General features: G+C 55.4%; 1 protein-coding gene across 2 annotated transcripts in view; it reads left to right on the top strand.

Moving 5' to 3' along the window:
• The window catches only part of PLXND1 (plexin D1), a 60,172-nt gene that overhangs the window by 20,898 nt on the left and 15,802 nt on the right, over positions 1-23,472 (top strand). For both annotated transcript variants that reach the window (XM_086697363.1, XM_025922686.2), the window contains exons 3-20: positions 2,194-2,325; positions 2,584-2,684; positions 2,775-2,904; positions 4,384-4,561; positions 4,707-4,815; positions 5,262-5,364; positions 11,574-11,675; positions 14,143-14,232; positions 14,452-14,545; positions 15,766-15,920; positions 16,955-17,106; positions 18,035-18,134; positions 18,228-18,367; positions 19,161-19,328; positions 19,411-19,501; positions 19,699-19,962; positions 20,050-20,199; positions 21,026-21,140. In XM_086697363.1, the coding sequence (XP_086553489.1) occupies positions 2,194-2,325; positions 2,584-2,684; positions 2,775-2,904; positions 4,384-4,561; positions 4,707-4,815; positions 5,262-5,364; positions 11,574-11,675; positions 14,143-14,232; positions 14,452-14,545; positions 15,766-15,920; positions 16,955-17,106; positions 18,035-18,134; positions 18,228-18,367; positions 19,161-19,328; positions 19,411-19,501; positions 19,699-19,962; positions 20,050-20,199; positions 21,026-21,140 (2,374 nt within the window). The remainder of the gene's footprint in view (positions 1-2,193; positions 2,326-2,583; positions 2,685-2,774; positions 2,905-4,383; positions 4,562-4,706; positions 4,816-5,261; positions 5,365-11,573; positions 11,676-14,142; positions 14,233-14,451; positions 14,546-15,765; positions 15,921-16,954; positions 17,107-18,034; positions 18,135-18,227; positions 18,368-19,160; positions 19,329-19,410; positions 19,502-19,698; positions 19,963-20,049; positions 20,200-21,025; positions 21,141-23,472) is intronic.

The raw sequence follows: 23,472 nt of genomic DNA on the forward strand, positions 1-23,472 counted from the left end.
CAAGATGACTGGTTTCTGGAGGTGATGATGCCTGGCCCCAACACTCGTGGAGCCGGGAAGGATGAGAGGCACCTGCTTTCCCCACCATGGGGTAGGAAGGGCTTTCCAGGGCCTGGGCCGGCTTCCTCCCAGCCACCTCCCACCCTCTGCCTGTTAGGAAAGTCAGCTGCCTGGCACAGCTCCAGTGTGTGCCAGGCCCTGGCCTAATTGACTCAGATTTGATAACTCAATTCCCTCAGCTGCCCAGGCGGACGCCACGGGCCAAGGGGTAGGCTGGGGATTGAAGCCCTGGCCACCTGGCCCCGGGACCTTAGCTGGCCCGCTAGCAGTGGTGAAAGGTGCAGGTGTGGGAGCAGGGAGGGAATGGGGTGGGGTGGGCATCCTTCTCAGCCTTTGAAGTCCCAGTGAGGGTCCTTAGACAGTGAGACTCATGTTTTGGGGTCAGACACTTGGATTTGGATCCTGGCTCTGCTGGTCCCAGCTGTGTGACCTGGGGGTGGCTGCTTCTCACCCTGAGCCTCAGTTTCCTCATCTGTCATGAGGGAAATGAACCAGACCATCCCAGACTGTGGTCAGAGTCTGCTGTCCCCTGTGAAGCAGGTAGTGCCAGGATCCCCATTTCCCAGGTGAGGATGCTAAACCTCCAAGAGGGGAAACGACTGCCCCGAAGTCACACAGCTGCCCCTGGGCCAGCTGACCAGGAGCCCACATGACCCGTTGACCCAGGCCTCTTTACCCACCACCCTGCGCTGGGCACCACCTTCTCCCACCAGCCCTTCCCTGCTCAGGGCTTAGATCATAGCATCTAGCCCAGGCTCTGGAGCGCAGTAGGTGCTCAATAGACGTTTGAAGGAGTGGAAATAAACCAAGTGTCTGCCGGGTGCCTGGGGCAAGGGCAGGAGCAGGTCGGAGACTGAGCAGGGGCCAGGCTGCCTGGGCAGACCCCACCCAGAGGTCACCTGGGACAGGTGATGTCTTGGGCTGGAACAGAGCCTGTGGGAGCCTGGGAAGAGAGTAATTTTAATTTGGTGTGTGGAGGGCATTTGAGAAACTCTTCCAGAAGAGGCCCTGGGAGGACAGATCCTGGCTGAAAGTGGAGGAAGAGAAATACTCCAGCAGGGAGCACAGCGTGGATAAAGGCCTACAGGCTGGAATGCTTGTGTTGGGTTGAATGGGTGGAAATGAGCCTGGCGGAGTAAGTTGGGGTTGGTTGTCGGGGCCTTGAATACCAGAACAAGTTTATTCCATAAGCAGGCGGGAGCTACCAAAGGTTTGGAGCCTACAGAGAAGGCCAGGAAGTAGGAGGCCCAGGGAGACATCTAAACTACTGGTCCCAAGTCAGGGCCTGGCAGGGCCTTAGACAAGGCAATGTGTTGGAAGTATGAGGGGCCAGCTGAAAAAGAACAAAGTTTGATGGGGCTCTTGTGGACATTGTCTGTCCTCAGGAGGACATGCAGAGGGACTCTCAGAGCCAGAGAAGCTTCCAGGCCTCAGCTGGTCCTGGTCTTCCTCCTGCCAGGACCTTGGACCGCACCCTCTAGCCTCATCCTTGGACTGTGGGGTCAGATAGGCCTGGGCTTGCACTGTGACCCTGAAGTGTCTTCATTTTATGACTCTCACCAAGTCTGTAGCCTCTCTGGGCCTCCATCTCCTCATCTGTGAAATGGGCACAAGAGGGGAGGCATGAGAAGTGTGGCCCCATCAGCACTTCACAGGCATCTTCTCCATCTGTGCTTACCACCGTCCCGAGGGGCAGGTGCCGTCATTAGTCCTAGTAGGTCAGGAAGCCGAGGCTCCCAGAGGGGAAGTGACAACCTGTACGTTTGTACAGCACGTAAATGTCAAAGCTGGAATTCAAACCCACATCCCTGCTCTTAGGCATGATGCCAGACAGCTGCCCAGAGAATCTTTTGTAAAATGTAAGGTCTGCATGTATTCCCAGGGTGGGATGTGATGGAGAAGATCAGTCAGGGAGGGAGTTCCTGGTGGGGCCACAGCAGAGGCAAAGGTGGAGAGGCCAAAGCCACCGCCCCCCTTATATGTCTGTGATTTCCCACCAGTCCTAGAAGGTCTGCAAGAAGATGAGGCTGAGACCCCAAGCCTGAGTCAGATCCCCACCTCCAGGGGCATAACCCTGCCGTGGGCACCCTCCCAGTGCCCCATCACCCTGACGGCCATGCCCCACCCCCACAGATCAACCTGAACGAGAGCATGCAGGTGGTGAGCAGGCGGGTGGTGACGGTGGCCTACGGGGAGCCTGTGCACCACGTCATGCAGTTCGACCCAGCAGACCCCGGTTACCTTTATCTGATGACGTCCCATCAGGTAAGGCCAGAGCCCTGGCCTGACGGGGTCCCAGGACACGTGGGTTTTCTTCCTCTCTGCCTCCCACCAGGGGCGCCTTCCCTTCCCACGCCTTCCCCGTGTACACATCACCTCTGCAGGGAAGCCCTGTTTCTCCTAATTTCCCCTGTTGAAGCGTCGAGCCTCAATTTCCCTGGCCTCTCGTGGCCCTCGCCACTGCCGATTCCCCGGGCAGAGGCCGGCAGCCCCGCTGAGCTGGGCCCTCCCCTCTGCCTCTAGATGGCCAGGGTGAGAGTCGCCGCCTGTGCTGTGCATGCCACCTGCGGGGACTGCGTGGGTGCAGCCGACGCCTACTGTGGCTGGTGTGCCCTGGAGACACGGTGAGGCTCCCGGGGGCAGAGGCTGGGTGTGGGCAGCTGCAGTGGGGCCAAGGGCCCGCCGGGGTCCTGACCTGTGCCATGCCGCACCAGGTGCACCCTGCAGCAAGACTGCGCCAACTACAGCCAGCAGCATTTCTGGACCAGTGCCAGCGAGGGCCCCAGCCGCTGTCCCGCCATGACTGTCCTGCCTGCAGAGATCGACGTGCACCAGGAGTATCCAGTGAGTCCCGGGGGAGCTGGGACTCAGCTCGGGGTGGGGAGGGGACACAGGGTGGGGAGCTGCCCTTCACCTGGCGCCCAAGCCCTGAGAGGTAGAGACTCCTGCCCCCAGTGCCCCTGGGACCTGGAGGCAAGGAATGAGAATGACTGGGCTTTACTGAGCACTTACTGAGTGCCCACACTTGCCATGTGCATGATGTCCACCTGTGTTGGTCCTTATACAACTCTATGAAGTGGATGCTCTTAACATCCCCGTTTTTCAGAGGAGGAAATTGAGGCACCGAGAGGTAAAGTGACTTGCTCATGGTCATACAGCTAGGGAGGAGCAGAGCTGGGATTTGAACTCAACAGAGGCAGGCTCCAGAGTCTCAAGAGGGAGGGAGCAAGTTGGGGGATACAAGGAGAGTCAGTGCCCAACCCCCTGCCTCTTCCCAGGCCCGGTACAGGTAGGGGTCAGAGGGACCACCAGGTGCCAGGCTGCTATTTCTTGTGCTCAGAAACAGACCAGATGAATCTGCAGTGTGGAGGCAGGGACTCCCTGCCTCGCCTGAGCTCAGGAAGGCCTGGAGCTGCCACAGCCCCCTCCCCACCCATAGCAGGCAGTCTGGGGAGGGCTGAGGGACAGGCAGGCCTGGGCCCCACTCAGCCCTGTCCTCAGTGACCTCCTTGCGGCTGGCTATCCTCACCTATCAACAGGGGGGAGATGGTGGTTCTAATGGGCCAGGTGGGGTCTGGGACTCCTCTGCACCCACTCCGCATGATTATGTATCACAGAGCCCTTCACATGTTTTATGTCCACAAGCAGACCAGGCACAGGTTTGTCCATACATCCATTCATTTATTCGTTCATCACATAGAGCATTGAGCACCTACTATGTGCTAACAGCAGTTCTAGACTCTGGGGACACAGCAATGAACAAGACAGAAAAAGCCCTGGTCCTTGAGCAGCTGACATGCTTGTGGAGCGAGAGAACGCGCAAGATAGGATGGCAAGATGGTGAAAAGTACTGTGGGGAAAAGGGCGCAGAAGAGAGAGGGGGGTGGGGAATGAGTGGCGGAGTGTCGACATTTTAGACGAGGCTGGAGCTAGGCCCATGGTGCAGATGTTACATTTGAGCAAAGATATGAAGTAGGTGAGTTAGGTGGGTATCTGGGAAGAGTGTTCTGGGCCAAGGGAACTGCCAGTGCAGAGGCCCTGAGGTGAGAACAGATTGGTAGATTGGAGAGAATATTAGGAGATGAGGTCAGAGAAGTCCCAGGGACCAGATGACTCAAAGCCTCCTTGACTACTGTAAGATGGTCATTTTCATTTTGCAGATGAGGAAACTGAGGCCTAGTGAGCCCCATGTAGGATATAGCCCTCTGGCCTGGAGTCCTGGCCACCTGTCACCCCTTCTCCCAGGGTTGCTAGAGTGGGGGCTGGGCCCCGAGGGGAAAGGCCTGCTCCCCACTCTCCAAGCTGAGGGTCCCTGGCCCCCAGGGCATGATCCTGCAGATCTCGGGCAGCCTGCCCAGCCTCAGTGGCATGGAGATGGCCTGTGACTATGGGAACAACATCCGCACTGTGGCCCGGGTCCCGGGCCCTGCCTTTGGCCACCAGATCGCCTACTGCAACCTCCTGCCAAGGGACGAGTTCCCGCCCTTCCCGCCCCACCAGGGTAAGCACCGCACTCACTGGGCTGTGAGTACAGCCCTGAAGGGGTGTAATGGAATGTCAGGCATGGGGGTCCTGATATCACAGCCTCCGAGGTCAGGGGAGACTCCCCTTTGTCCTTCTCTCCCTGGTTCCCTGGTCCATTCTAGATCACGTGATTGTTGAGATGTCTGTGAGGGTCAACGGGCGGAATATCGTCAGGGCCAATTTCACCATCTACAACTGCAGCCGCATCGGACAAGTGTATCCACACACAGCGTGAGTGGGTCAGGGTGCTTGCCTCTGGGTGGTGGAAGGAGGAACAGGGAAGGGTCTCTGCTCTCAGGAAGGCCCTTGGAAGAAAAACAGTGGTGTGCTAGAGGCAGATAGGGCCCTCGCTTGTTCATTTTCTGGCTCATTTATGTGCAGCAAACTCTTATCACCCTAACCTGGCTTCTGTGGGCATTCAAGCTGCAGGGGCAGAGAGAAGTGCTTTGATTACCCTTAATTTAGTCTCCTAAAGGCCCTGCTTGTCTGTATCCTCACATGCCTCTCGTAGCAGGTAGCTCAGTATCTTCAAAGTGCCCCACCTTCTGATGATGATGGTGGTGAAGGAAGACCTTTCTCCCCAGGGCCGGGATCTGCCTCTTAGGTCCCAGTTCCTGGGGTCAGGGGTGAAATGAGGGGTGGGCATCCGAGTGTCTGAAATGCTCCTTGTCTCCCAGCTGCACCAGCTGCCTGTCAGCACAGTGGCCTTGTTTCTGGTGCACCCAGCAGCATGCCTGTGTCTCCAACCAGTCACGGTGTGAGGCCTCACCGAATCCCGTGGTAAGTTAGGCCTGGGTGGAATGCCCTCTGCCTGTTTCTTTACTTTTTTTTTTTTTTTTTTAATATGTTGAGAACATTTCCACATCATTAAATTTTCTTCCTGGCACCAGATTTAACAGCTGTGCTGGGCTCATCACATAACAGCACATTTAACCAATCCCCTGTTGTTGGATGTACCGATCACTTCCCATTTCTTTTTTGTGTTCTGATATAGACAGGGCATGGCGTGCGTCCTTGATTATTCCCTGGAGACGAACTCCTAGAAATAGCATATTGGGGTGAAAGTGTGGCCACATTTTTACATCTTTGACTCAACTGCCTCCAGAAAGCCTGAGCCAGTTTTAACTCCCACCTGTAGTAGGAGGGCTCCTTTCTACACACCGTGTCAGTACTGGCTAGTTTGAAATTTTACCTGTAACATTTTCAACAACCCTGCGGGCTCAGGGCAGTTGTCCCTGAGGCCAGGAAATACCAGACTGGGACCTTGAATCTAAGCCCCGCTGGCTTGGCGCCCATGTTCTCCTTCCTTCCCGAGATCAGGAGGTGGGCTGAAAGGCCCCTGGCTTGGTCTCCCCATGGGTGCTGGGGACCCTGGGGCAGGTGATGCCATGGCTGTCCCTGAGCAGAGAAGGTGAGCTGGTCTCAGGAGCCACACGCTCCCAGGTCCTGTTGTTTATGCTGGTCCCGTGAGCTCTATAGGCTGATTCTCCGCTGGCCAGGATCCAGGCCCTCCCTGGTGCTGTGGGATGGCTGGATTGAATCAATTACACCAGGGTGGGCATGGTGGGGAGAGTTGGCGGACCGGGAGAAGTACAAATGGAAATGCCACATACCTTGCGCCTGGTTGGTTTCTGCCGTGTGTTCACTTGCAGGGTGGCCTTCTGCCATTGCCCCAAAAGCTTCTAAGGCCATCCTAGCCTTACCAGGGATGACCAAATGAGGCTTTGGCTGGGGCGGTGATGCTCAGCCAGGTGGGATGGCTACACTGGGGTGGGAGAGGGTGTCGAGGTTCTGAGACTACAGCTCATCCCCTCTCAGACCTGGCTGCTGGAGCCTCTGTCTTGTATCAGGGCTGTGAGGGGTCAGGGTGAGGCACTGAGTCCCTGCCTGAGGCTCCTCTCCCCAGGAAGGAGATGCTCCCGCCCACTTTCCAGATGGGACAACTGAGATAGCAAAGAGGGTCCTGGGGGCACTGCTTCCTAGCATGTGTCCCAGGGAAGCGGGCCCAGTTCCCAGAGCATCTGAACCCCCAGCCTCTTGGCTCTGGGCTCAGAGAATCTCATCAGGAACCCTCCAAGCAGGTACAGATCAGTGTTCAGATGCTAAGGAGGGGCACCATGGCCCACACCTGGAACCCTCTGGTCTCTGTACCTCCTGCCTAAGCCTCTGAACTGCTTTGAAGAAGGGTCATCCAGGAGCTTACCTCAAAAAACCGAGACAATAATGTGGGGCTTCTGGCCCTGGGAGAGAGATCTAGTGGAGTCTGTGTGGCCAAACCATAGAGGAGGCCCCTGGGCCCCTGTGTTGAAGTCCGGGCCAAGCAGGAGTCCTGCTCTTTTTTAGGGTCCACATCTTCTAGCCCCCAGCCCAGGGCTGGGTACACAGAGGGGCTCAATAAATGTGAAACATGAAGCATTCGTGCTGGCAGCCTGATAGGCTGTTGAGGAGGACCCACAGGCTCAACACGGTTATCCAGCATTTATTGCGCACCCTTTGTATGACTGGGTCTGTAGCAGGCACTGGGAAGGAACCCAGTTAGACATAGTTCTGCCCTCCCCATCATGAGCCAAGGGCCTGAGGTGTGAGTTGTGGCTGTGTGATCCTGGTCAAGCTCCTGAACCTCTCTGTGCCTGTTTCCCCATCTCCTATTTTACTTACTGTGTAATTGTACATTTTACTACTATAAAATGGCCTTACTTTGCTGTGCTGTGAGTCTTGAATTGCACCTGTGAGGCACCAACTCCATATGTGGCACATAGTAGGTACTCATTAAAAGGCCACTATCCTTCTCAGGAGCGGGTGGCTACTTTGCTGGGTGGGCCAGGGAGCACTTCTCTGGGAGGGGGACTTTTGTGCAGGGTCCTGACAGATGCATAGGAGCTCAGTCTAGAGGTGTTTCTGAGGCAGCACCCCATAAGCCATCTCCCCCAGGTCTGCAGCTCTGGGGGCCAGGAGCTGGAGCGGTGGGCCCAGAGAGGGTCTGTCTTAGAGGATTATGGTAATCTAGCAGGAACTGGGATCGGAGCCCCAGAGAGGGTCTGTCTTAGAGGACTATGGTAATCTAGCAAGAGGAGAGGCAGCCCCCTCCCCAGGCCTGCAGAAGTCTCTGACTGATACTTAAGATGGCATTTATTTATGTCTCTGTTAGCCCTGCAGGTGACATGTTTCTGGTCAGGTGGTGGACAGGGGAGTTTGCACATCCACCTGCACCCCTCGAGAGCTGGGAGGAGACAGTAGGACTTGGGTTAGGCCAGGGAGGTGTCCCTGGGGAGGTGCTAGGGGCTGAGTTTCCTGTCACTAGGGAGTCTCCTGCACTTCCCTAGTGCAGAAGGAGGATGTGGAGGAGTGGAGGGTGCCAGGAAGTGGGTGTGGTGTTTTAGAGGAGGGGAGGAGAGATAGGACAGTAGGCCCCCTTCCTGGGGAGCCTGGCGTGGATGCCACCGTGAAATTGGACTTCATTCGGAGCCAGTGGGGAGAGTGGTTTGGTAGGAACAAGGGGCAGTTTAGGGGGCTGTGAGGGTGCAGAACTGTAGAAAGGGACCGGGCGAGATGGGTTTAGGGTCTGGGCCAGCCATGCTGGATTGGGACATCAGTTCTTGACCCTTGAATGTGGGAGAGACAGTGAGAGAGTCTGTGAGTCCCAGTGTGGGTACAGGTGAGGTCCTCTGTGAACCAGCACCCACAGGGCTCCTGTCCGGGTTGATTGTGGCTTTTGGCACTGCTGACTCAGCAGCTGTCCTTATTCCTCTGCCTAGAGTGTGGTCGATTGGCCGTGGTTTCCTGAACCTGCAGGCTCTGCCCTGTGCTGCACTCCAGCAAAGGGGAGAAGCCACTCAGCCTCCTTCTGACGTGTCGATGGCTTGGCTTAGATGGGACAGGGAGGCCCCATCCTTTGGTTGCACTGGGGGAAACCCTAGTTCAAACTAGCCTTGGCCGCAACAGAATTAATTGACTCCTATGAGTGTGAAATCTGGGGCGGGGGGGCGGGGGGGGCGGGGGGGGGGGGAGAGGGGTGGTGGCATCACCTTCAGGTATAGCTGGATCCAGGAGTTCCGACCATGTTTTCAGGGCTCCCTGCCCCTCTGGTTGGGCTTCATGCTCTGGCAGCCCTCCCCCCTTGGTAGCAAGTTGACCTCAGCAGCTCCAGGCAGGCTCCTGATTTCCTGGCAGCCCCAGAAAATAAAAAGAGCTTCTCTTTCTTATTGGTTCTGTGGAAGTCCCAGAGTTGACTTTTGCTGGCTGCACTAGGGTCACGTACACTCCCTGAACCAATTGCTGAGTCCAGGGCAGGCCTGGGACACTGGCCTATCCCTGGGGCTAGGGAGTAGAGTCAGTCTTCCCAAACCACAGGCTTGTGGGGGAAGTTCCCCAAAGGCCAGGCCAGACTTGGAGGCAGATGGTGGGGGCTGGAGGCCAGCAGCAGACATACCAGCTGGCCCTGTGGAGGGTTAGCCAGTTCTGGGGGGAGGTACCAAAGGAGGGCAAAGGTGTGCCAGGACTCTTAGCCTTGGCCCACTCTGTAGAACGGGTACAAGCATCCAAAGCCATGGGATCATAGGTAGGGATTAAGGAGAATGGGGGGGGGGGGGCGGGAACCCTCAGGGATGCTTCCACGTCATTTCCTTGGTTGGGGGGGGCTCACGTGGAAACTCCTGCTCTGACCCTCACCCCACAGCCCCTCCTGTCAGCCACTTACCCACTGGTGGGGTGGAGCTGGGAAGACAGAGCCACAGAGCCCCCGGCCAGCTGCAAGGCAGAGCTGGCAGCAGCCATGAAAACTGATTGCAAACATGTGGGTTCCATTCCCTGAAATTCCATGGGGTTTACACACGAGACTGCGGAAGATGGCAGCCCAGAGGCCAGAGGCTTGTGTGGGCTCACCCTGAGCTGGACACAAGCTCCTCCCTCCCAGCCCCGCAGGACGACAGTCAGCTCAGGAGGCCTCACCTGGGCCTAGCCATGTTGCTTCTCTGGCCGAGGCCTCTGTGATCCGTACCAGGCCCTGCTCCCCGGGAAACGGACCAGTCTAGGCGAGGTTTCTGGCCTGGTGGTCGGCAAACAGTCTGGACAACTAGAGGCCTCTTGTGCTGCCAGTTCCATCTTGGGCAAACTGCTCTGCTTCTCTGTGCCCCGATTTCCTAGTCTGTAAAATGGGTGTAATGATTATACTTAACTCAGAGGATTGTTGGGAGTTCGGATTTGGTGAATTAATATGGTGTGGTGTGCTTAGAACTGTCCAGGAGCACAGTGAGGGCTGTGTGAGCTGGTGACTATCTCTGATGTGGGCATGGTCATCATTTATTGTTACTGGCATCTCCTCAGGGTCCAGTGTTATGCCGAGCCCCCCAGGGTTCCCCTCAGGGAGCTCCCTGTCTGATTAGCAGTAAGGAGAAAAGACCCAGGGAGGCCTCCAAGTTCTATCCTCAGAGGCCTTTGCCCTGGCTGGCTGACCTCAAGGTGGACACACATGTTTCATTGTGTTCCCAGCCAGACCTCTAGGCTGGGATGGTCAGCCCTTGGTATGGTGTGGCGGCTGCAGGGTCCCAATCTCCCCTTCTCTCAGGGTCTCAGCAGGTCAGGCTCAGAGTGTGAGGAGGCAGAACATGGCCCAGTGGGGCCCTCAGGTCTGAACAACAGTGCGGGGTGGGGGCTCCAGACTTGTAAGCTCAGAGAGGTCACTAGGTGGCATGGTGGGCACAGCCCTGCTCCCTGGTGTCTGTTTCCGGCCTGGGAGTCAGACAGTGGGAGTTCACAGACCAGCTCTGCCCTCTGACCGCAGGTACATCGCCATGTTTCTGAACCTCCAGCTCTTGCCTGCCCTCCCTCCCTAACTTTTTTCCTTTTTTAAATTTAAATGTTTATTTATTTTTGAGAGAGAGAGTGGGTGTTAGCACGAGCCGGGGAGGGGCACAGAGAGGGTGGGGGCGTGGGAGAGGATCTGAAGCAGAGAGCAGAGAGCCTGATGTGAGCTCAAACTCATGAGCCGTGAGATCATAACCTGAGCCAAAGTTGGACGCTCGGCTGACTGAGCCACCCAGGCACCCCTAACTTCTTTCCTTTTTTTTTTTTTTTTCAATGTTTATTTATTTTTGAGAGAGTGTGAGACAGGGGCAGAGAGAGGGGGACAGAGGATCCCAGGCGGGCTCTTTGCTGACAGCAGTGAGCCCAGTGTGGGGCTCAAACTCATGAACCGACCCGTGAGATCATGACCTGGGTCAAAGTCAGACGCTCAACCAACTGAGCCACCTGGCGCCCCTAACTTCTTTCCTTTTTCGAAGTGGCCCCTGCTCCACCAGGCCTCCGTGGCTGTACTGCCAATGTGAGAATGCTGATGCCCAGGCCTGCCCGGGACTCTTGGGGGGCTGGCGCCTCTGCCCGGAGGCTGGGACTCTCACCTGCAGAAGTGGGGAGGGGTGTGGAGCCTCAGGACACCAGGGTCCTCATAGCCTGTTTCCCGTGGGCTGTTCAGAAATTTGGAGTTCTTTTTCTGAATCATTTAACATGTGTCATCCTGGAAACCGCATTTTGGAGCTGGGCGTGGTCTCAGAGAATGGGTGCAGCCCCTCATTTTATAGCTGGGAAAGATGAGGCCCAGAGATGGGGAGGGGGGCCAGCCCTCAACCCCAGCCTCCTGACCTCCTCTGCAAAGTATGCCCTGGAACAGCCATGGCGGGACTGGTTCCATCGCTGGGCAGGTTACATCATCGCGGAATGCCTCCGTTTCATCATCTATAAAATGGGGCCGATAAAGCCTGCCTGTAGGCTTGTCATGAGGGTCAAAAGAGACAGTGTGTGGGAGGCACTGGGCACATTGCCCTCGGTGGTGGCGGCTGCTGTGATTTTGTTACTGGTGTTTCCTCACTGTGCAGGCTGGCAAGTACTTCCCTGGGGAGGCAGGCTGCGACAGTAGGCTGGCTGGCATGGCCGTGAATCCTGTCTCTTCTGAAATGCTCCCGCATCACCCTTACCTTGTTGTGTTTTGACTGCAGAGCCCTCAGGACTGCCCCCAGATCCTGCCCTCACGCCTGGCACCCATGCCCACAGGCAGCTTACAGAGCATCCCCGTGCATCTAGCCAATGCTGCCTTCCAGGTAGGTGGAGGCCAGGCCTGGGGGTGGGGGCAGGAGAATGCTGTTCTGGATGAGGACCCATGCTCTGGTCCCTCCACCCACACCTTGGTTTTGTTTCTCTGAGTTTCCAGATTCTGTTTGAGAAAGCCCCACTGTGTTTGCAGGGGGTTAGAGGAAAGGGAAGTGGATGGGGAGGGCCCAGCCCAAGGGACAGCAAGCTGCTAACAGCTCCTGAGGGAAACCCTGGCCAGGACCCCCAGACTCCCCTACCCTGTAAAGCTCTCCTGGCAGAGCTGGGCTGCAGCCCATGGTTGGGCACTGTCCATGTCCTGCCGGCCCTACCCCCTAGGCTGACTTGTAATTCTGCACACATTTCCTCATTTCATGGCTGACATGCCTTACCTGAAGAATGTCCAGAGAACCCCTGTGCTGCCCTATTCCCCATTATCCAGATGGGAAAAATGAGATCCAGAAAGGAGAAGTAGATGACTCTAGGTACACGACATAGGGCTTGACTTGCACCCTAGCACTGGACTCCTGAGAAAGTGCTCTTCCCTACAATCTGCCGTCACCTCTGCACCCACGCATGGGGAGGAGGAGATTCAGCTCCTTCCTGGGTCCCTCCTGGAAGAGCATCTTGGTGGGAAGCGTTGACGAGTTCTGGAAGTGTGCCAGCCATCCCCCTCCCCAGCTCCTAGGGACTCGCCATCTGTTGCTTCCAAGGGGGAGCGAAGGCCTGTGACAGCTGTCGCACGTGGGGGCCACGTGCCAGGCATCTGGGATGTGTCAGGCAGCCTTGTGGCTGGGGCTGGAGCTCTGTGTGGGCAGTGCCCTCAGCCCTCAGACTCCCTCCTGCAGTGGTTGGAACAGAGCCTTAGGAGTATGAAGGGGCCTGGTCTGGTATGAAGGGCGGTGCTGCTCCCTGGGGCTACAGGAGCCTGGCGTGGGGAGGCCCAAGCCCTGGGTTCGGGTCCCGTAAGCAGGAGGCATGTGTCTGCCCCCAGTGTGCCTCAGTGATCCTGGCCCTCGACCTGCTTCTAGAACACTAAGGGCAGGAAGGGGCAAAGCCCCCTTCCTGTTTGCTGAGCCTGTAGTCTGGGGAGCCTCAGGACAGGCTGGGCCTGCTATGCTGAGTGGCTGAAGCCTGAGCTGACCCACCTCCTGGCTCAGCATGGGCAAATGTGCTTGCAGCCCTATCAGTAGCCACCTTCCTGTGTTAGCTTCAGAGTGAAGCGGGAGAGGGGGTAGGCCAGAGGAGAGGAGTGTGCTGACCTGCTTTCTCCTCAGGGTGTCACATGTGCTAACAACAGGGACATAAACAGGAAGTCCTGCCACGAGGCTGGACTAATACACATGAAACCTGAGTTTGTTCAGTCAGCAAATATTTATTGATACCGTTCCCTGGAGGCCTGTGCTGGGCAAGATAAGACTGGGGAGTTGGGGCCTGTGTATTTAAGTCAACAAACATTTATTGAGCACCTCCTGCATACTAACAGCCAGCATATATTAGTCACCCACAGTGTGCAACCCACTAAAGATACATGATCTCGTTTCCCCAGCAACCCTGCAGACTAGGAATGTGTGTTTCCATTGCAAAATTTAGGAAACCAAGGCTCAGAAAGGAGAGCCACTTGCACAGAGTTGCACAGCTAGGAAAGGCAGAAGGTAGGATTCAAACCGATGGAACCTGAGCTCTTTTACTGCCACCCACTGCCCTTGGAGGTGTCACAGGGGCTGAGACCCAACCCTAACCCTTCCCAGTGGGTGGCAAGACCAGTGTAAAAAGAGCCTGGGCAGGGAGATAAGGGTGGTCCTCAACATACAGGGTGTGGGCAGGCTTTAGGAGCCTCCTAGAGCCCCTAACATGCACCCAAATGTTCATTGCTAAATGAATGAATGAATGATCAAATGAGGGGCACCCACCTGATTTAAGGGGGCTCTGGGAAGTCTTTGGAACATGAGACAATTTGAGCTGGATGCTGAGGGCTGTGTTGTGTTTTGCTGGGTGGCTAAAGGGGAGACAAGTTGTTTGGGTAGGAGGAACAGCCTGGACAAAGGCCCAGGGGCAGGGCAGCCTGTGCCATGTCCAAGAGTGTCCTGCTGTGGCTGGGGCATCGGCCTTGGGGGACAGAGGTGGGGGGTAGTAAGATTCAAAGAACAGGTGGAGACTCACTGGGATAAACCTTGAATGGCAGTCATGCTAAAGAATTGGATTTTTATGAGCCGAGTAAAAGGCCATTGGTTTAGGCCATCGGGAGATATTGGTGAAGCTTTTAGTCGCGTGGGGAGCAACAGGTTCCAGGTGTTCATGTACTCCTTGCCTCCCTCCTTCCATCATTGGACCTGAAGGCCAGGAAGGACATTCTGGAGGAGTAGGGGCCTGATAAAAGGGCTCAGCCCACTACTCTGGGCAGCAACCCATGACAAGTTGGAGTTAGAGAGCAGTGGGTGCTGATCTGCCTCTCCTCAGCAACCCCATTTCTCCTAGGGTGCAGCCCTAGAATGTAGCTTTGGGCCGGAGGAGATCTTTGAAGCCGTATGGGTGAATGAATCTACTGCACACTGCAACCAAGTGGTGGTAAGTGATGTGGCTCTGGGGGTGGGGGGGTGGCGGTAGGAAGGCCTGCATAAGTCCAGACGCTATACTCCTTCCTTCCCACCTTATCCCCCTCCTCCTTTTGATCCCCTTATCCTCAACAGCCCTGCCCTCTTCTGTCTCCACGACATGCATCCCCTCCCCCCAGCAGAGACCTAGACACCACTCACACCCCTCATGCTCTTTCTTGTCCTTTTGCAGCTGCACACGACCCAGAAGAGCCAGATGTTTCCACTCAGCCTCCAACTAAAGGGGCAGCCAGCCCGATTCTTGGACAGCCCTGACCCCATAACAGGTGGGAGCCCCTACGGCCCTATGGCCACTGGGGATTCAGCCTTAATGGGTGGGGCTCTACCTTGGGGGACTTATCCAGTGCCCACCGCACAGTCACAGATGTCCCGCCCTGTGTTTCCCTAACACACAGGGTCTCAGATCCCAGCCTTGCCGTTCTGTACCTGGTCACTCCGTTCTTATTCATTGAGCAGCTATTGTGGGCCAGACATCTGTATGCCGATGGCTGTGCAGCTTCAGGCGCTTGCTTGGCCTTCTGTTTCTCAGCCATGTGACATGAGGCACAGGCCCTTTTACAGAAAGCTTGGTGAGGATTTGCTGAGACGATGCACACAGATCTTACAGTTGTGACTGGGGCACAGTCAGCACGCCCCAAATGGTGATTGGTGTCCTTACTGTTATTATACATATTGAATCAATTCTTTAAGAGTCTGTCTATTCATGGGGAGCCTCAGATATCCCTAGTGGATATGGTACCACCACCCGCCCCCCTGTCCCCACCATGAAGGTCCCAGAGACAGACTCCAGAAGAACCAACCTGCACACCCAAGACCCTGAAGAACCCTCCCAGCACTCCTGCTTGGGCCACTCCAAGGGTCTGAGGCCCTGGTGCCCACTGCCCACATTGCTCAGTGATCCCCTAGCATCCCAGAGCCCCACTGGTGGGTAAACAGACCCACCCAGGCCTGGGTGTGAATCTCGGGCCTGCCGCTCACAGGCTTTGTGACCTTGAGCAAGTCAGTCCTCCCCTCTGAGCCTCGGTCTCTTACCTGTCAAATGGGGTGCCTGGTGGGGTGCCTGCGTGGCTCAGTCAGTTAAGCATCTGACTTTGGCTCAGGTCATGATCTCCCAGTTCGTGGATTCAGGCCCCGTGTTGGGCTCTGTGCTGATGGCTTGGAGCTTGGAGCCTGCTTTGGATTCTGTGTCTCCTCCTCTCTCTGCCCCTCCCCTGCTCATGGTCGGTCAGTCTCTCTCTCTCTCTCTCTCTCTCTCAAAAATAAATATTAAAAAAATTTAAAAAACCCCAAACAAACAAAGAGCTCCCACCTGGTAGAATCGTGGTGTGGACAGATACTATTAATGAGGCTGTGGCTGCACTGTGCTTAGCAAAGGCCCTGGGGAGTTTGGAGAACCAGAACCCACCTCTGGGTGATGGTGAGTGAATGCAGAGGGCACAGTGGTGACGGGGGGTGCTGACCCATGCTGTCTCTGTGTCTCTCCCAGTGGAGGTCTATAACTGCGCCATGGGCAGCCCTGACTGTTCTCAGTGCCTAGGCCGGGAGGACCTGGGACATCTGTGTGTGTGGAGTGACGGCTGCCGCCTGCGAGGGCCCCTGCAGCCCCTGCCTGGCACCTGCCCTGCCCCCGAGATCCGCGCGGTAAGCACCCCCACCCACGGAGGCCTGTCGCACCCGCATGCCTGCATGTGCGACACACAGCGCCCCACACGGGCTCTCAGACCTGTGACACACGTGCTTGCACATAACCAGCTGTATGCATGCAGGATCACCTGGGGAGCGCCTGCTGGGTGCCAGGGCCGCTGGGTGCTGGAGACACAGCAGTGAACAAAGTGCCACCCCAACACGGAGCTAATGTTTTAGTGGGGGAGGAGGGTGGGCAGTAATAAGTAAGGAAATAAATAATTTATATATAGAAGGCGATAAGTGCTATGGAGAAAAATAGAGTGAAGCAGGGAGTCTGGGCCGGAAAAGATGTTAGCGCTAGTCTCTAGTTGTTTTTCTTTTCATGTTTATTTTTGAAAGAGAGAGAAAGAGAGGGAGCAAGCAAGGGAGGGGCAGAGACAGAGGGGGACAGAGGATCTGAAGCGGGCTCTGTGCTGACAGCAGACAGCCCAATGTGGGGCTTGAACACACAAACCGTGAGACTGTGACCCGAGCCGAAGTCGGACGTGTAACTGACAGAGCCCCCCAGGTGCCCCCAGCCTCTAGTTTTTATGGTGAGGTCGGGGAAACCCTGCTGGTATGGTGATAAGTGAGGCCGGCAATCACAACCGAGCCTGAGTTTTAGCTAAGACGAAGTCCAGTGGAAGGATTCTCATTGGCGTAGGCTGGGTCAGGTGCCCATCCCTGACCCAGTCAGCTCTGGCTGGGTTGCGAGATCATGTGGTCAGACATGGCCACTGGGAGCAGACTGCGTTGTCCACAGAAGCCCCCACCCTCCGCAGGTGTCATTGACTTTGCACACTCACATCCCCAGACCCATGTGGGCACATCCTCACTGGCAGCCCCCGTGACCTGTCCAGTGAGCAGCGGCCCCCACCCCCTCAGAGCCTCCGTACCTCCTCCTGAGCAGCAGGTGTACGTGCACTTGCCTGGGTGTGTGCAGCAGTGGGTGGGGAAAGCTGCTGACGTCCCAGCCTCAGAACATCATTCGTCCTCTGGTCACCTGGCAGATTGAGCCCCTGAGTGGCCCCTTGGACGGCGGGACCCTGTTGACCATCCGAGGCAGGAACCTAGGCCGGCGGCTTAGCGACGTGGCCCATGGCGTGTGGATTGGCAGCGTGGCCTGTGAGCCACTGGCTGACAGATACACGGTGTCGGAGGAGTGAGTAGTGGCAGTCCCCAGGGCTGTTCTGAATGACCTCTAGCGTCCCCCCCACCCCTCCCAACAGTGCCAACCACAGCTCTGCCCTCCCCTCTCCCCTCTGCCTTCCCACCCTCCTCAGCACCCTGCCGCTCACTAGAAGTGGCACAAGGTCTTCCAGACCTTGTTGAAGCCATTACCCACCCCCATGCATTCCGCCCTTTTCTACTCTGGACGCTTCTCCATATCCTTCAAGTTCCCACTTCAACACCTGCTGCTCTGGGAGGCCCTCCCAGGTTCCCCCAGAACAGCCGGACTTCCATAGAAGCCTTGCATTGATTTTTTAAAAAAAAGCAACAAAAACCTTGTAGTTAACAAAGTGTGGGGCTGCTGGTGTGGTGCAGAGGTCTGAGCCTACCGCTGTGGGGCCTGGCCCAGAGGGGCTGTAGAAAAGCAGGGGGTGAGCTGATTTCCTTTGCCGGGGGAGCTGTAAGTCAGGCTTGCAGAAAAGCTATCAGTCTACTAGCCCAACAAATGTCCTCATGGTTGGAGAATGTTCAGATCCCAAGAGACCATCTTATCTCACCCCTTTGTCACATAGTTGTAGAATTGTGGGAAAGTCAGGCGGGGCGGGCAGGGGAGGTGGGTAGTCCTGGGGAAGAGCCTGGCATCAGGGTGACATCGGGGTTTCAGAGTGGCTGTTTTCCAGCTGATAGGGAATGGTTTCAGTATTTTGATGTAGGTGATGCCATTGGCTGTCCCAGCCAAATGGCAGTCCCAGCTGTGAGTCGGAGAGGCGGGAAGCTGAGGGCAAGGGTGGAGAGCCCACATACCCTCGGGGTATAGCCGGGGTGGGGGGGTGGCATCATTCAAGAGAGAACCCAGGTGCTGCTTACCCAGCCCCTGAGACCCTCCAGCTGCTCTCCTGACCCAAGCTACCTCCCCCCAGGATTGTGTGTGCTACAGGGCCAGCCCCAGAGGCATTCTCAGACGTGGTGACGGTGAACGCCTCTAAAGAGGGCAAGTCACGGGAGCGCTTCTCCTACGTGGTAAGGGAGGCTGAACCCACCCTCCTGCCCACCCCACCAGACACACACCTGGGGGGTGGCCTGAGGCCTGACCTCCTGTCTTCCTCCTCACAGCTGCCCCAGGTTCAATTCCTAGAGCCTGACAAGGGCCCCAAGGCAGGGGGCACCAGGATCACAATCCACGGGAGCGACCTCCATGTGGGCTCCGAGCTCCAAGTCCTAGTGAACGACACAGAGCCCTGCACGGAGCTCGTGTAAGCCCCTGGGCCTGGGCCACCCCTTCCTGCCCAGGGAAACTGGAGGGCTGGGGGCTGGAAGGGTGGAATGACATCCTTGCATCAAGCATCACTCGGGTTTTCACCAGCTGTGTCCTTTCGGCCAAGCCCCTTCCCTTCTCTGAGCCTCAGTTTCCTCATCTGCTAAGAACAGTAATTGTGAGTAGTACTCTGTGCCCGGCATACAGTAGGAGCTCCATAAGTGGCCTCTGCTGTGAAAAATGTGATGGTCATATACATTCGGAGCTCCTCTGGCTGGCCCAGAGGTGTGGTCCAGAGCCTTTTGATGAAATACCTCTGTCTTTATTATGCACTTACTGTGTACCAGGCCCCATTGATGGGCATTGCTGGGGACACCAAGAAGAGCCCAGCAAAGTCTCAGCTCTCGGGAAAGCAGACACTCCCGCAGGAAATAGAAACATCTGAAGACGGGGAAAAAAGCTGGTTCTTTCAGAGCCATTCCTCAGCTCTGAGAGAGGGACTCTGGGAGGGCTTCTTGCATGAGGCGGGATGGGGCAGAATTGGAACACACGGGCAGGGCTGGAGGAAAAGCGAATGTGTTGAAGGTGGGGAGGACAGCCTGAGCAAAGATGTGGCAGTCAGTATGTGCAAACAACAGATTCCTGTACGAGGGGGCAGAAGACCAGGTTGGGGCGAGTCGAGGAGGCCTATCCAGGCCAGGCATGCGGGCTTGTGGCCTGGGCGATGGGGCAGGCAGGAGCAAGCAGCAGGAGGTGGGGGCCATGCTGACAGTGCCGCTGCCCTCCCACAGGCGCATGGACACCAGCATCACCTGCACGGTGCCCGAGGGTGCCCTGCCAGCCCCCGTGTCCGTGTGTGTGCGCTTTGAGCGCCGGGGCTGTGTGCACAGCAACCTCACCTTCCAGTACATGCAGAACCCAGTCATCACGGCCATCAGTCCCCGCCGCAGCCCTGTCAGGTGAGACCCCAGACCCTGACCTCTGGCTGAGCTCACTCTCTAGGGCTGCAGGTGGGCTGACGGGGCTCGCTGTATCCCACAGTGGCGGCAGGACCATCACGGTGGCTGGCGAGCGTTTCCACATGGTGCAGAATGTGTCCATGGCTGTGCACCATATTGGCCGGGAGCCCACGGTGAGGGGGCTGGGACCAAGGTGGGTGGGGAGCGGCCAGTAGCCCTGATTGACTCTCACGCTGATGTATCTGTCTTCTCTCTGCCTCTCTGTCTCTCCCTCTCTCTCTCTGTCTCCTTAAACCTCAATCTCTCCCCGTTTCTCCTGCCCGTCTGTCCATCCTCAACCTTGGCCCTGGCCCTGGCCCTCCCCTACCAGCTCTGCAAAGTTCTCAACTCCACCCTAATCACCTGCCCGTCCCCTGGGGCCCTGAGCAATGCTTCGGCACCGGTAGACTTCTTCATCAATGGAAGGGCCTACACCGATGAGGCGGCTGTAGCCGAGGAGCTGCTGGACCCCCAGGAGGCCCGGCGGGGCAGCAGGTTCCGCCTGGACTACCTCCCTGATCCACAGTTCTCCACGGCCAAGAGGGAGAAGTGGATCAAGCACCACCCTGGGGAGCCCCTCACCCTGGTCATCCATGTGAGTTCCAGCGGGTAACAGTGCGGGAGTGAGCGGGGCCGGGCTCAGCCGCAGATCTCAGCAAGTACTCCCTCTCTGTTCCTGCAGAAGGAGCAGGACAGCCTAGGGCTCGAGAGCCACGAGTACCGGATCAAAATAGGCCAAGTGGCCTGTGACATCCAGATCGTCTCGGATAGAGTCATTCACTGCTCGGTCAACGAGTCCCTGGGCACGGCCGAGGGGCAGTTGCCCATCACAGTGAGTGAACGGGGAACCCCAGGTGGAGGCAGACCTGGCCCCCAGCCCTGCCCCTCACCCAGCGTATCACAGCTAAGTGTTGTCGTGCTCAGTGGATGACGCCAAGTGGAGTTTTACATCCCCACTTGACAGATGAGGCCCAAGAACTTAGTCACCTGCTCCAGGGCAGTGATTGGCCCCAGATAGGCCTGATGGGGCTGGACTTTCAGAGGCCGTTAGAAGTCTCCCTTGTTCCACTTGATGCTCCACGTCAAGTTTGGGCTGCCAATCACGTGCAGAGTCACGGAGGGGAGGGATACAGGAGGAGGGCCGAGAGGGGCCAGAAATGAGACCTTTTCTATGCTGTACCTGCTTGCATGCCTCCTGGGATGGGAAACCCCTTCCCTCTCAAGGTAGCACATGCCGCCCAGGACGGGTCTGACGGCCAAAGCTCTCTTTCACCTGCACCGCAGTCCCAGTTATGCCCTCTGAATCCTCAGCCTTTGCCTGTTTCCCTGGTCATCAGACAGTCCTCCAGATACTTGGGGACAGCAGCCAGGCCCTGTGAACTGACCTGCCTTTGGCTCCTCCACTGCCCCTCCCAGGCCGTAGTAGTAAACACAGCCCATATTGAGTCTCCCCTCTCTGCCAGGGCTAGCCAAGCATCATCTCCTTTAGCCCTCACAGCATCCCCAGGAGGTGGGCCTGGTTATCTCTGTGTTTATAGATGTGGCCTCTGAGGTTCAAAGAGGTTAGGTGACTTGCCCAGGACCCCACAGCTAGTGAGGAGAGGAGCCAAAGCATGAGTCCGGGGAAGCTACAGCTCCCTCCTCCCGCCTCTGCCCAGATCCAGGTAGGGAACTTCAACCAGACCATTGCCACACTGCAGCTGGGGGGCAGTGAGACCGCCATCATTGTGTCCATCGTCATCTGCAGTGTCCTGCTGCTGCTCTCTGTGGTTGGTAAGGAGACTTATTCTCGTGACACCTTGGAGGGCACACCTGCCCCCACCTTGTCCCAGCCCCTCAGAAGACTGGCAGATAGGAGAAGAGGAGTGATGGGCTGGGGACACAGCTGAAACAAAAGCTTGGTGGTGGGTTACTCACTGAGAGATGTGCCCTTGCTGCGGTACAGATGGGTGGAGGATGATAGATGCTGGGGGATGCGCTGGGTCCAGGCTGTGGGCCCTGACTGCCTGGCAGAGGAACTTGGAACCTTGTCCCGGAACCAGTAAGGGGCTACTGGAGGAGCTTAAAAGGGAAGCTTAACCTACACATTTGGTAGGCTATCCCACTATTAAACTGATGGTTGTAAAGGTGATACAGTTGATCCTTGAACAACACGGAGCTGGGGGCGCTGACCCCCCTCACAGTCCGAAATCTATGTATAACTTTTGACTCCCTCCAAAACTTAACTACTAATAGCCTCCTGTTTCTGGAAGCCTTACCAATAACATAAACAATCAACACACATTTTGTATTTATATGTATTATATACTATAGTCTTACCATAAAGTAAACTAGAAAAAAAAATGTTATTAAGAAAATCCAAGGATGAAAAAAATACATTTTCAGTACTCACTGTATTTATTTTTAAAAATCTGCAGGTAAGTGGGCCTGTGCAGTTCAAACCCAGCTGTCCAAGGGTCATCTGTGTGTGTGTATATTTCCCCCTTCCCCACCCCAGTAAGGGATTATAATATAATACTACTGTGTCACCTTTTAAATGTTTCATAATTCACAAGTTAACACCCGGTCATCGTAGAAAGAATTGAAAATGGTAAAAAGCAGAAAGAGAAGAAATCGCCCATAATTCTCTCACCCAAAGAAAGCCACTGTTCACCCCTATTTTTTTTGACCTCCTCTATTTCCGACCTGGGCCGGTTCACCCCTCCTTAGGCAACCTGATGGTCCCCCGCTCCCAGGAGGTCACCATACTGATGCCGAACTTAGTGCGGACATCCGACCGGCATAGCACATCACAGCCCAGGACTTCTGGGCTCAAGCAGTCCTCCTGCCTCAGCTTCCCAAGTAGCTGGGACTACACACATGTGCCACTGCACCTGGCAAGGATCCTGAGCCTGGGAGACCCCTGTTTTATTTTAACTGACATATAATTTTATGTTAGTTTCAGGTGCACAACACAGTGATTCAGTATTTTGATGTAGTTGCCTTCTGTCACTATACAAAGTTCTTATAATGTTATTGACTATAGTCCCTATGTTGTACATGACATCCCCAAGACATGTGTTTTATAAGTGGAAGTTTGAACGTTTTCATCCCCTTTACCTATGTCACCTATTCCTGCACATCCCTCCCCTCCAGCAACCACCAGATTGTTTTCTGTATCTATGAGTGTTTCTGTTTTGTTTTTTTAGATTCCACATATAAGTGAAATCACAGAACATTTGTCTTTCTCTGACTTATTTCTTAGTGTAATACCCTCTAGATCCATCCATGTTGTCACAAATGGCAAGATTTCATTCTTTTTTAGGGCTGAGTAATATTTTATGTATGTATACCATTACTTCTTTATCCACACATTTATCCAGGGACACTCAGCTTGCTTACACGTCTTGGCTATTGTAAATAATGCTGCAGTGAACATAGGGATGCATGTATCTTTTTGAATTAGTATATTTGTTTTCTTCAGCAGATGAATAACCCAGAAGTGGAATTGCTGGCTCCTAGGACAGTTTTATTTTTATCTTTGAGGAACCTCCATACTGTTTTCCATAGTGGCCGCATCAATTTATGTTCCTCCCAACAGTTTACCAGGGCTTCCTTTTCTCCACATTCTTGCCAACACATGTTATTTCTTGTCATTTTGATCCGAGCCATTCTGACAGGTGTGAGGTGCTATCTCATTGTGGTTTTGATTTGTATTTCCCTGACGATGAGTGATGTCGAGCATCTTTACATGTGTCTGTCGGCCATCTGTGTCGTCTTTGGAAAAATGTCTCCTCGGGTCCTCTGCCCATTTGTTAATCAGGTTGTTTGGTTTTTGTTATTCAGTTGTATGGGTCTTTATATATTTTGGATATCAACCTTTTATCGGATGTATCATTTGCAAGTATCCTCTTCCATTTAATAGGTTGCCTTTTTATTTTGTGGATGGTTTCCTTCACTGTCCAAAAGCTTTTGAGTTTGATGTCATCCTATTTGTTTATTTTTGCTTTTGTTGTCCTCACCTGAGGAGACATAGCCAAAAAAAATATTGCTAAGACTGCTGTCCAAGAGCTTGCTGCTTATGTTTTCTTCTAGAAGTTTTATGGTTTCAAGCCTCACGTTTAAG

Source organism: Puma concolor, chromosome A2 (genome assembly GCF_028749965.1).
Source record: "Puma concolor isolate L17-30 chromosome A2, mPumCon1.1.hap2, whole genome shotgun sequence".
NCBI lineage: Eukaryota > Metazoa > Chordata > Mammalia > Carnivora > Felidae > Puma > Puma concolor.